We start from the raw sequence: 13644 nt of genomic DNA on the forward strand, positions 1-13644 counted from the left end.
CCAGGGTGTTGGGATGCTGAACTGCATTGTCTGGGATTTTCTATATTTGCTTAATACCAGACTGCCAGTAGGGGGCAGCAGAGAAATAAAACAGCAGTGGTGTCGGGTCGAATGAGGAGAAGATTTAAAGATTCATTTTCACGCCACTAACAAAAGAATACGATCGAGCCACATGTTGAATCATGACAGCAGGATAAAAAGACATTATTTCAGGGTTTAGTTTTTTCTAATGATCTTACCAAAAGGTGGCAGATCCTTAACGGGCACTTTCTTGCGGGATGGGTAGAGCGCCACGGCGGGGACCTGGAGCGCCTGGTTTCCTTTGGCCAGCTGACCCCGCTGTTGGCTGGCGGCTCGGGACACGACAGGAGAAGTGTCCGGTCGCTTGCCACCAGCATTCTTGGGTACTGAGCAGAGGAGAACAAGATCAGCAGACGACAAACTATCCTCCAGGTAAACATCAGAGACTTACAGCCCAGAAGATGAAGCGCTCCTTTAAACTTGAAACTTACATGTGCTGATGGAGGGCTCGCACTGCAGCGACAGCGTCTGCAGACTCTCCTCGTTGGTCTCCAGGCTGAGGTTGGACAGGTACTGTTTGACCTTCCGGGCCATCTGGGCGTCCTCGTAAAGCTTTTTGGCGTTTAGGAAGGAGCTGCGTCGCACTCGCTTCTTGTGCCCGCCGGACTGCGTGACGTCCAGCACGGCCGCGTTGGCACTACCCTGACTTAGAGACCTGAGACGTGCAGAGAAGAGGGCAGAAAGGCATAATTAATGTGCTGCTTCGGAGAGCAGATGAGGTGAAGTATAAAAGTGTAAACTGTGATCTACACGGGGAGCATGGGAGTTTAACATGCAGAAAGCAGCTTCAGATGTTTCTCTCAACATTCCCGACATTCCTGAGAGCGGAGTTGAGAAGTGACGGCCGGAGCCAAACAACAAGGGAGCAGAGAGGAGTCTCATAGTTTACATTGCTGTGGCCTGACTCAGAGCTGTAGTAGTAATAGTAGTAGTAGTAGCAGTAGTAGTAGTAGAAGAAGCTTTTCTCAGCCGAGCAGCAACCTGGTCAGTCGGCTTCAGCGTGAGACGACGAGAAAAAGCCCGTTGGAGCTCGTCAGTGGCGACAAATGGAAATGGTTTCAAAAGTCTGTCACAATTAAAAGATTAAGCCTTGTGAATATTATGAACTAAAATATTGGTCTGGAAATAGGACAGGTTTTATGTTCTGTACCTAAACAGAAGCTGCTGCTGCTTCTGTGTTGTAGTTTGTCTGAGTATATGTGATGAATATTTTCACAAACAATTTCTACAGACAATCTCAACAGAAAGTCCATTTCAATGAAACCTTCTGGTGTAAAATCCAGTGAAATGTCTGTGAAACATCTGTAGCTGTTGCATTCTGGGTGTTTTTACAAATGGCTCCTGAGAGCACGGCTTTGAGGCGAGTTTGATATCAACCAGGTAGTGAGATTTCATGGCAGCATCACCGAGATCTCAGCCCGGGTATCAGTGTTGTGTCGCTACTCTAAAGACATTTGTTAAAAGAAAAAATCAGTTTTCTTTGAAATTTGACCATTTTCTTCGAGGTTTGGCGGCTGGATTGGACTGGATGTGGCCCACAGGCTTTATGTTTGACTCCCCTGGTCTCATCTTTCTCATCTCTCTGATTTTGAACAATGCATTTTAAGTTTCTTTACATTCGATGGTAAAAGCCATTTCTCTCAACTTAAAGACTTATTTTATAAGTGAAGTTAACGTTATTATTCTCAAATATTTGTTATCCACCAAGACGCCTCATTCAACCACAAGAATGTAAAGCATGATACCAATAACTTTTCAGGCTGTTTGGAGGTTTATTTAGAGGAAAATAGAGGTCAAACTGTAGCAGCATGCAGTTTGTTGTAATACAACATGTCACAAAAGGTCACACTCGCTAGATGAAGGCTGGATTCTGCCAATCGGTCGGTTTCTAGTGAAGCTTGTCACGTTTACAGGGAATCATCAGTCCTTTTATTATAGCCAGGTGACCTTTGCTTGGTTCAGTATTTGGGGGGCAGGTTAGTAGGGAGGATTCAACTCAAACCAGTTAATGGAAACAAGAATAGAAGCAGCGCAAACAGGTATCAAGAGGGAAAATGGGGTGGGGGGGGCAGTTGGAGGGTCACCAAACTTACCCTAAACTTCTCCATTTCTTCTTCCTAGAGGGCGGGTGCCATGAACAGAGAAGCACGGAGAGGCAAAGGGTGGATGAGTAGAAAGAGAAAGAGAGGAGACAAAGCTTAGGACAGGAAAGACCACCGAGAAAACACCAAAGAGAAGCTATTCGACCACCAGCAGGAAGAATCAATGGGAGGACTCCGCTAAGGAGGCGTCATTAGACAGAGACTCACGGGCACAGAAGCACATTTTACACTGACAATGTGAACAGAGAAACGGTCGCTGGAGGAAACGGCTGCCGGAGAAAACAGCTGAATCCACAGACAAGCGTGATGCAGAACCCTGACTGGATCTAGTGAACCGGCTGACCCGACGGGCTCGGTCCTACAGGGAGGCTGAGGGGTCAAAGGTCACCTCACCTGGTGCGAAACATGAGGGCGGGGTCCATGTTGACCGACGCCATGCGACCAACATGACGGATTTCTTTGGCAATCATCCTCAGCTTTTCAAAGTTCACCAGGCCGTCCACTTTAGAGTCGTTTCCTGAAGGATCGAAGGAAAAACCATCAACACAAAGATCCCATCGTGGTCCTCAACAGGCAAACAGAAACACTGTCCTGATGTAAAGAATGAAATGATTTGATGATACTGCTTTAAATCACATCAAAGATTACAGTAAAAAAAAATTGAATTTACTGTTAAGACAAACGTAGAATAAAGAAAATGCAAATTAAATCATTGAAACACAAAATGCAACAAAACTAAATCCAAAGTAAGACATTAAATGGAAGTTAAAACTTTCTAGAAGTGTAAACTTCTGTGGACTGAAGATGTTTTTAGTTTAAAATTATTACAAAACTAATCGAAACTGAGCTCATTTAAAGCAAACGTATGTTTGACACCCCTGATCACAAAAAGGGACGAACCAACCTAAACCTGCAGAGCTCATTTCTGAACCGCCACAAACGTACGTTTAAGTTGTTTAAAGTAACTTCTAAACTGATGCTAACGAACAGATTCCAGCCGTTTCGGTGTTTGATTTGACGAGACGAACCTTCGTGCAGGAAGGTGAGGTCCTTCTTGATGACGGGGAACAGGGGGATGATGGGAGGCTGCAGGTTCTGATTGTTCAGGACGTTCCTGTACTTGGCCATGTTCCTGGAGGGGTCGAAGAGGTCCTGCAGGTCTCCGAACAGCTTCTCATACTTACTGGGCAACTTCTCCCACGTCCCCCTCAGCCTGGAGACCGGCGCCAGGTTCAGGCCGCTGCGAGGACAAACACAGTTACACGCCTGCGCTGGAAAACCACATGGATCTGCAGCGGATGGCGGAGGTTCTGCGTCTGACCTGATGATGGCGAACATGGAGTTGAAGTTCTTGCACTCGCGGCAGTGCAGCGCGATCTTTATGAAATGCTTGACCGTCTTCATGCGCTTGAGCTGGTTGGACTCCCGCGTCACCTCCGTGGCCACCCAGAAGGTCTCGTGGTTGATGGCCTCCTCGAAGCGCTTCAGGCTGGCCGAGCCGCTCTTGGAGCGCAGTTTGAACAGGTCGTCGATGTACTCGGTAGGCTCGATGGCGCAGAACAGCTCAAAGGCCCGCATGGAGAGCTGCGTGGCCACCTCCACCGTGCTGAGCTGCAGCAGGGAGATCTGGCCCTCGCGCAGCAGGTCCTGGGCGTCCTCGTCCGAACACAGCGTCTCTGTCTCCATGTTGCTTTTCAGGTAATACCTGGAGACGGAAGAGTCAGTTTAACTGAGGCAACACAACAATCTGCAGGGCTGGACGTTTACCGTCTTTGAACCAGACTAATGGTGCTTTTCCACGAGTTCCTACTCGCCTCGCCTCGCCTCAGCCTCAGTCATTTTACATCACAATATAGTGCCACCACGGCGTGGGCGGAGTCATTGGAGCTTTTCCCCATCACGCACAAGTAATCACCCTGACATGATGTGGAGCGAACGTGCATTGATATCAGCTCAAATATTGAATTAAATAGTAGATATTTTCATATATTTATTAATAATATTACAAAATAGGGATTGTTAAGATGGCGCTTAACTGTCCGGTGTTTCGGATTCATTGGTGCCCCTGTTAACTGGTGACTTCTGCCACCAGCAGTTAGCAGCAGCTGATGTTAAAATAAGACAAACAAACGCTATGATACTTTAAACTAAAATGGAAAAGCAGTTAAACGGCGTTCGCCAGGACAGCTAGGGGTTCTGGTCTGGTTTTTAACATCTGCTGTGAAAAGGAGACACTGGAGGAAGCCGGTCACTAGTTAACTGGGATACCAGTTAATCCAAAACACCAGTGGAATCCTGATAGTGGTAGCGAGTTGTTCCATGGAGCTCCTAGATCCTTTGGTCACCACCAGACAAAGAAACGCCTGCAGCTCATCACTGATCTGGTTTAAAAAATGGCGGGTGAACGAGACGCTCTCCTGACTCATTAGTGTCGTGACGCGGCGGCAAATCAGCAGCTGCCGTCTGCCGACATCACATCGTCTCCTGAGGAGGAACCACGAAAGAACCTGGTAGCGGCAACTAACACGTAGTGGAAAAGCATCGAAGTCGAGTCGAGGAGCAACTAGTGGAAAAGCGCCATAGGTGAGTCGCATCACCTGCCGCTCAGCTGAATCCTGTCAGCCAGCTTGGAGAGCTGATCCGGGAGCCGCCTCTGCTTGATGACGCCCTCGGGTGTGACGGACACCTCGCACAGCGAGTACGCTTCTGCAGCCGCGGTCAGAGCGAACTCCCGGATGGCCTGGACCACCACCTCCTTGGCCGTCGTGTCCTTCCCGATCATGATGTACCGGGACTGCTGGTCCGCCTTGAAGACTCGCAACACCTGGTCCGACATGTCTGCGATGAAGAGATAAAGAGATGAAGGATTCATTCAGCTGGTTTCCAGTGAGAAATGAACCGTGTTGATGTCAGTCACAAGAAATACGTTTTTCTTTGAGAGATCATGAAGATTCAATGTGGATGCGGTTAAAAGGTCACTCAATAAGCCTTCACATTATAAATACAGATTTAACAGAGTTTATGTTTCATCAACACACTAAAGAACAACTGACGAGTGTTTTAGACGACTTATTCCATTGTCAGGCTCCACGGCAACGTTTCAAGTGAAAATGCATCGTTTCAGAAATGTTTTGAAAACAATGGCCGTTTAAATGGAAAGATCAGAAATGCTGAGAAAGCACGCAGAGTGACTGTCAAAATAAAAGTACCAAGTCCCAGGAGAATATGGACTGGGAGTCCTGACATCCCGGAGGGAAGCATTCTTATTGTCCTTCTACTGAGCATGATAATAATAAGATTGGACATTTCCATTATTTAATCCCCCCAGAGACGCAGTGAACGCAGGAGGTGATGCGTGTGAACACACACCAGGCTGGTTGTTGAAGTCCAGGATGCGGTGGTGCGACTGCAGGAGGTCGGGGTTCGACGACGAGAGGTTCCCGCTGACCGGCAGCGCCGGCGGGATCTGTTTGGACTGCTTCATCCCCACGATAATGTCGTCCTGCGATTGGCCCACGCAGACGTCGCTATGGAAACAGGAGGCAGAGGAGGTGAGAGAGCAGTTCTGACCACGACAGGCAGGGGGCGGCGTTCGCTTTGGCAACAGTGCAAAGTCACATGCCAAAGAGAGCTGAAGCATCAGGGTACAGAAACACTGATGATTTGTTGAAGAGCTGAAATATCAACCTGAGATAAGGTGTTTCATCATTACAGTAACAAACTGCTGCGATCTGAAGCACAAAACAACTAAACATCCAGTAAAAACACGTTTTCGCCCCTTCATTTCCTTTTTATGGTGTTGCTATGGAGCCGCTTCCATTATCTTCATAATAACTATATGCAAATCTTTTAAGACTGACACGTCATGCACTGACGAGATGCGATGCCACGTGTCCTTTAACAATTCCATTCAACTTTAGTTATAGAGCACAAGTACAACTCACTCATTTCTAGGTGCTTTTGACAGCGAGAAACTCAACAAATCCACATGAGCGACGGTGGAAAGGAAAAACTCCCTCTAACAGGAAGAAAACTGCAGAAACCAGACTCAGACGTAGCGACAATGTACCAGGTACAGTTTAAAGTAAACAGAGAAACGTGCTGTAACGTAAAGCAAATAAAGGATCGCTTGATGTGAAAAAGTGGAGACAATCAGCCTCAATCAGGCTGCACAGCTGAGGAATAAACATTTCACCCCCGGTGATGTAAAGCAATCAAAGACCTGTGAGCTTAGTGAACACACGCTGCGCGCAGTTTGCTGACACCATCAAACAAGATTATTGGACATTAAAATTTCATATCCGAAACATTCATCTGCGTGCTGCAGTTGCTTTGTGTTTCTGTCAAAATGTGTTGAGGTCTTACTTGTACGGTTTGGGCGGCAGGATGCTGGTGAGCGTCTTGTCGAAGATCTTCTTCAGCTTGTTACGTCCTCCCACCGAGTTGGCCTTGGCCTTCTTGCTGACCTTCTCCAGACCCATCACCTGCTCTACGTCCACCGCCAGGTCCGGGATGGAGTAGCGACTGGCCTTCTTGATGTCTCCGATCTTTGGCAGGTGCGGCGCCCCGTTCTTCCGGTCGTGCTCCTCCTCGCCGTCCAGGTCGTGCTCGTGCTCCGGCCTCGTTAGCAGCTCTTTAAACACTGGAGAAATACGAATCGGAGCAGAAAAAATGTCAGACTTCTTTCTTGTACTAAAGCTTCAACGGGAGGACGTGAACATCTTACCTAAAAGGTTTGTCTTCACAGTTATGGACAGGTGGGTGTTGTTCTTCAGGATCTCGTTGGCTTTGCTGAGCTGGACATTCTCAAAGTTCTGTCCATTGACCTCCAAGATCTGCGAAAAAGAGGAATCCATCAGTAAATCTAATCCAAACGCATCGCTCAGTCCAGTCCCAAAAAGAAATAATGATGTGAACAGACAGCCAAGTCTTCCCACTAACAAATCAATCGTGTCCAAACAAATATCCACCAGATGAAAAATCCAACTGCTGCTAGTTAGTGAGCTCTTCTCCCGTCAGCAGGTCTCGAGAACCTGCGGTCCAGATACTATTACTCTCTCTACACGCTGATTTATACCTGAGAACAAAACTCCACATCACGTGGATTAATACCAACACAAACTGAAGGTCAGATATCACCTCGTCTTGAGTGTTTACAGAACGGCTGCAGGATATTTAGATTTAATCTGCTACCAGAGAGGCTGCCTCCCTCAGGGAACACACACACACACACACACACACACACACACACACACACACACACACACACACACACACACACACACACACACACACACACACACACACACACACACACACACACACACACACACACACACACACACACACACACACACACACACACACACACACACACACACACACACACACACAACTGTGAATGAAGTATTTGTACTTCCTTCCTGTAATTTACTGTACTTCCCCTCCTTCACTGTTCAAACTGTCTCTTTGTAACGTCTGAATTCAAAATAATCAGATTACGTTCAAATATTAAGACTCCCTGTTTCAAAAGTTTCAAATACATTTCATGGTGTTTTGTTTAATTCAGAGCAGTTTTTCGATTTTTTCCGATTCTTTCAAATCAAAACTATCTGTTCCAATACAAATTATTAAACTGACGTATTATTCTGACAAAACATTTAACCTTTATGTTTGTGTGCACGTGTACTCACCACCTCTTACTTTTCCATGTCAGTGAAATCTATAATTTGTCTCAAGTAAAATAGTAACGCTGAAACTGTCACTGAAGTATTTTTACCCGAGTAGCTGCAGTAGAGTATTGGTCTGTGGAGAAAATATTCTCGTCTTCTTTTTTTGGGGGGGGGGGGGGGGGGGGTGCCATCAGGACGACTCTGTTTAGTGACAATCAGTTCCTAGTATTTACTCAGTGTCACGTGATTTTGGTGTAATAATTCCCCCTTAATGACCTGCCCTACTCTGGCTCTGATTGGCTGGTCAGCCTCACGGTGAACATCGACATTAACCGATCGAGTAAGTATACCGGCAAATACCCTCTGAGTACCTGTACTTCCTCTGAATTAAAGATAATGAAGACTTTTGCTTCAAGAGCAAAGAGATGATTAAACGGTCAGGAGTGAGTTCAGAGCTGAAGATCGTGATATGAAAGCTGAAGGTCGTGATATGAAGGCTGAAGGTCGTGATATGAAGGCTGAAGGTCGTGATATGAAGGCTGAAGGTCGTGATATGAAAGCTGAAGGTCGTGACCTGCATCCTGACTGAACAATGACAGAAACTGAAGCGGTGAAAACACCCCAGAGGTGTGAACGTTGAGAGTTGATGTCACGGCCTTGCTCCTCCCTTTAGGGGGGAAGCAGCTGCTGGGGATGTTTGGAGTGGAGAGGGCTTCACTCACATCCAGACACTCTGGACGGTTTCAAGGATTAAGAGACTTTGCTTGAAGCTCGGAAGACGGCCGGGTGTGAAAAGCTTTGCCAGGAGAAAACCAACGCAGGGCGCCTGCAGCCGTTAGCAGGTTCAGTTTGAAACGTTTTCAATCAAGGCCTTTTAATGCCTCTCGGAGCAAAATGTAAAAACCAATTACAGCACAAAAAATCTAATGTGGCATTAAACAAAGATCATTGACAGTTGTCTGGAGTGAATTCTCCCTTCACTGTGGGTAAAAGAAGTTTCGAACACGTCAACATTTTTCTCAGTAGTGATATTGGCATGAAATTCTAACCAGATGTTGTTAACAACAAGGAATTTCACAGAAATGACAGCATCAAAGATCCACGTGTGGACGGTCCGGCTTCTTACCTACATCTGGTCAACATTTCACGCCCATATCACCTTCTTTGAAAATGGGTTACGTGTTCAACACTTTCTTCTCCAGCAGGAACAAAAACATCACATATGATCAGAAAACCTCCTACCTGATCTCCCCGCTTAAGGCCCACTTCTGCTGCCTTGCTCCCCAGCTCCACGGCGTCGATGAAGATGCGGAAACCTTTTTCCTGCCCGCCGAGGAGGCTGAACGCCAGCGGAGAGTCCCTGGACGGCTTGGTCAGCGTCACCAGCCGCGGCTTCGCTTTAGCAGCACATGCAATGTTTAACAGTCTGAGGTGCCCACACATTTTCTGGAGGACAAGGAAGAAGGTTGGATTTTAACGGGAGCGATGTGTGAAATTCAAGCTTTTGTTAATAATAATAATAATAATGCAAAGGTGTAATATATTGCTTTTCTGGACACTCAAAGAGACTTTACATTGCAGTATTCATTCATTCCACACCTCATGGTGGTCAACTACGTATGTAGCCACAGCTGCTCTGGAGCAGACTGACAGAATCTGCACCATCGGCCCCTCTGACCACCACCTACACATTCTCTCACTGCATTCACCCAGGCAGTTTGGGGTTCAGTGTCTTGCCCAAGGACACTTCAGCATGTGGGCAGAAAGAGTTGGGAATCGAACCTGCAACCTTCCAATTGGGAGACGACCGCTCTACCAACCGAGCCATGTTGTACATTAGGTGGCAGCATTGAGTCACTTCCTGTCTGTTCTTTAACCGGCTTTCAGTTTCTCAGATCAGGTCCAGAAGTTAGATGTTGAGAGGCAGATCATCATATCTATTTCTTCTTTGAGTGACTCGATACACCATCTTGTGGTGAAAACTTGTAGTGCATGACTAAACTGGCTGAGATAAGTTGGAAAAGTTGAAAAAAGATGTTGCACCTTTGAACTTACTTCTTTCTCCAGATTGTTTTCAAACTCCTCCAGAAAGTGAGTCATGGCTGAGTCGCCCTCAAAGTCATTGAAGTGATTGTTTACCCACAGCAAGACTACCCGTGTAACCTGGTGGAGACACAAACGGCCTGTTAGCACTTGACTAGCTGCACAGACAATGTCAGATGATAGTTCTGCAGTTTTCTGCTCTGATATGTAACTAACAAGAAATCTTCATGTGTTCAATATGTTCAGAATCGTCATTGCATTAAGTTAGATGGACATACAGGACACTTGATGGGAAATCTAAAGAAAAGAAAACCACTTGATGTTACTACTTCTAACCAGGTTTGACCGCGTTTCAAAAATAAATATTATCATTGTTTGAATATTATGAGGTCTGCTTGTACTCATGACCTAGCAGTAGAACTGATCACGTTTGCCTTCCTGTTAGCAGAGACTGAGCAGATCTCCTTCGGTTCAATCATCGGACGGCTGCATGTCGGAGTTGCGGGTCACGAACCTTGTCCCTGAGACTGGGGTCGTGGAACCACTCCAGCAGCTTCTTGCCCACGACCATGGGGCTAGAGAGGAAGGTCCTGTAAGTCAACAGGAAGTCCTCGATGTAGGTGGGGTCCACAACTGAGTGCTCCTCCACCAGGTGCATGGTGAGCCGCTCCGGTGTGCCCTGAGGTCCAACATGGCGGGTTAGAGTTCGCTCTGCAGACGCTGCCCGATGAGACCGGAGCAGGTAAACCGACTCACCTTGATGACGATGTGTCCTTTCCTGGTGCCCGTTCGGTCCAGCTCCCGGTGCTCCTTCACCATCACGATCTCTCCTTCCTCCTCAACCTTCTGCATGTTCTTCTCCACCTGGTTGAGGATGCAGCAGTACTCCTGCTGAGCGATACAGACAAACTGGAGAGAACACAGAGAGACTCGGTGAGCACAGCTTCAATCTGGAGATATGGACTAGTCATGGAAGAGTCTTCATCACGGCTCCCACCTGGCAGTCGTCCACCTTGGTCTTCATCACGCCCTTCATGTATTCCTTCTCCATGGTGGGCGACACCCCGAAGCTGTTCCCCATGCACAGGATCTCCGTCCGGCTGTCGGGGTAGGTCACCTCCACCGAGCCGTTCAGAATCACCGACCATGAGTCCAACTGGAGCCAGAGCGTGGGGTCAGAGGTCAGAGGTCACGTTACAGACACACCAGAAGAAGAAAGGCTTCACATGTGACACTGTGTATCAGGTTATGGCCGAATGAAGATTTCCCAACAGCTGGTGGACGTTAATGAATCAAAGTTTTCTTATCCGCTTGTGGAGTAAACAGAAGAGCTGCACTATAACAGATGGTTTGTGATTTTCCTCTGAGCGATGAAGCAAAAGGAAGTCTAGAAAAACATCACTGAGAGAAGATGCTACGACACTCAAACAGAAGAGAACTTCATCCGTCCTGTTAAGAAAAGATGAAATTTGAAGAATCTGCTAAATGAACCTGAACTTTTCCGTGAGCAGACATTTAGGCCTGGAAGGAACCTTGTTTGGCTGCATTATTGTAAAGGAAGTAACCAAAATGTCTTTAATAAAACTTCATCTCACAAAGAAATCAAGAACCAGTGAGGTCAGCTTTGTATGTTGGGAGATCTGACAGGGCCGGTGGTACGAGGCTTCAGCCTTTCAGGTTTAATAGAGCAGAAAAAAAAACATCAAATGGAAGATAAAGAGTCATTGTTGTGAAGAGGTGAAGAGACAGGCGCTTATATAAAGGCGAGGGGCCGTCATGAGACGGGTTCATGTGTGCGTGAACATGCAGTGAGACACACACACACACACACACACACACACACACACACACACACACACACACACACACACACACACACACACACACACACACACACACACACACACACACACACACACACACACACACACACACACACACACACACACACACACACACACACACACACACACACACACACACACCTCCTCTCCGTCGTTCAGGACGATGGTGCCAGCGCGCTCCACCACAGCGAAGACCATGACAGCGCAGAGCTCCCGCCTCACCGACATGGTCATGTTGGCAAACGCCGGCAGCTGATGCATGAACTCCAGTAATTGTTCTGTGAGGGAGGGAGAGAGAGAGAGAGAGAGCGAGAGAGAGAGTGCGAGAGAGAGAGCGAGAGAGAGAGAGAGAGAGAGAGAGAAGGAGCTTCAGAACCAGGATGGGCTGCGACCCACATGGGTCATCATCACAGTGAACACACAACCGACAGAGGAATCATTACGTGGCCACAATAAAGCCGACTTATCAATTCTATCGATTCAGACGTGACGTCCTGCCAAGAAGAACTGCTGAGTGTGAACGACCTCAGTCTGAGGTGAAGGAGATATCGGAACCTTAAGACTTAACATCGTCTCGCTCATGGTTAGAGCAGCGGTGCTCAACGTGTGGGCCGGACACTCCTGGGGGGTCAGCAGAGAGCTGAACACTCAGCTAAGTTTTATCTCTGCACCGGCCAGGAATCGAACCCTCAACCAAGATAGAGACCTGCTGCACCACTGAGGACAAAGGCTTCTTTAACAGGGACTGACATTGTGAGAGGAGCCAAGACATTAACATGGAGACTAGAACATTCTGCAGCCTCCTACATTAATGCTTAAAGCAGGACCCTCACCACACCCCGCCACCCCCACCTGCAGCCCCCTGTCTGGTGTACTGGCTGACCTGGGCTTGGCATGGTAGATGCATCGTGTGTGTGAAGCTGCAGAAACACTGAAAGTTTAATGTGCTGGGAGAGGTGAGGCGGGAGGATGTGACCTAGAAAAGCCTGCTGGCGGTGTGTGTGTGTGTGTGTGTGTGTGGGGGGGGGGGGGGGGGGGGGGGGGGGGGACTGTGAGGCGGGGGAGGGGGCGTCTTACTCTCTCTACATGCAGAGCATCATCCTCCCGGAGTTCACATCTGCAGCTGCGCTACGACTGAATGCTTATCGTTGCGAATGCAGTCGAGCCGCAGCTTTAAGCGACACGAAGCCGCGGCCTCGACGTGGCGACTGAGAATTACTGGAACATCCACGTGGTGAACGAGAGCAGCGGCGACTTCAGACAGATGTAAATCTACTGCCACCAATTGAAACCAGACACGAGGGAGTGGCTCTTATAGAGCAATAAGTGGAACTGAAATCAGGGCAAGAAGCACTGAAACGAGAGTGACTGTGGTTTCTGGAGTGTTGATGAGGACATAGAGGTTATTTCAATGGAGCGACCAAAGCTGCTGCTGTTGCTAATGTGATTTTGGACTGGAAGTTTTGGAATCTCTACATGGACAAATAGAGGCGGCTCACCGATGTCGTCGTCGGTCCTGTCCATGGGGTCTTTCTCCAGGCAGTCCCGCACGATGTCCCGGCTCATGAGGGGGTCCGACGCTCGCTCGATGTCCTCCTCATCGTCGTCCTCCTCGGAGTCGACGGCGGTCTCCGGCAGGCCACTCAGGTCCATGTCGCCCGGCTCGTTTTCTGTGGCCTGGAAATGAAACAGAAACAACGAGATTGTGAAACGTGAGCAGCGATGGAGAGACGAGGGCGGATCCTGTGCGACCGGAAAGGTCACCGCGTTGACCTACAGCCGCGCTGAAGAGCGTCTCTAAGAGTCCGAACAGCAGCTACCGAGGAGCTCCGGCTTCATGACCATCAGTTCAAAACGTGAACGCACTCGTAAACAAGCGGCGAAAGCATTCAGCGGTTGCAC

At 48.0% G+C, this 13644-nt stretch overlaps 1 protein-coding gene across 1 annotated transcript in view; it reads right to left on the reverse strand.

Moving 5' to 3' along the window:
• The window catches only part of rapgef2b (Rap guanine nucleotide exchange factor 2b), a 116072-nt gene that overhangs the window by 7868 nt on the left and 94560 nt on the right, over window positions 1-13644 (reverse strand). Inside the window, 17 exon segments of the mRNA XM_080465468.1 lie at window positions 240-407; window positions 513-736; window positions 2175-2198; window positions 2577-2700; window positions 3212-3423; window positions 3505-3888; window positions 4781-5021; window positions 5553-5710; window positions 6549-6825; window positions 6910-7018; window positions 9098-9301; window positions 9911-10018; window positions 10413-10577; window positions 10655-10807; window positions 10896-11054; window positions 11884-12020; window positions 13242-13419. Coding sequence (XP_080321594.1) covers window positions 240-407; window positions 513-736; window positions 2175-2198; window positions 2577-2700; window positions 3212-3423; window positions 3505-3888; window positions 4781-5021; window positions 5553-5710; window positions 6549-6825; window positions 6910-7018; window positions 9098-9301; window positions 9911-10018; window positions 10413-10577; window positions 10655-10807; window positions 10896-11054; window positions 11884-12020; window positions 13242-13419 — 3025 coding nt within the window.

The sequence above is a fragment of the Lipophrys pholis genome (assembly GCF_963383615.2).
Source record: "Lipophrys pholis genome assembly, chromosome: 6".
Classification (NCBI taxonomy): domain Eukaryota; kingdom Metazoa; phylum Chordata; class Actinopteri; order Blenniiformes; family Blenniidae; genus Lipophrys; species Lipophrys pholis.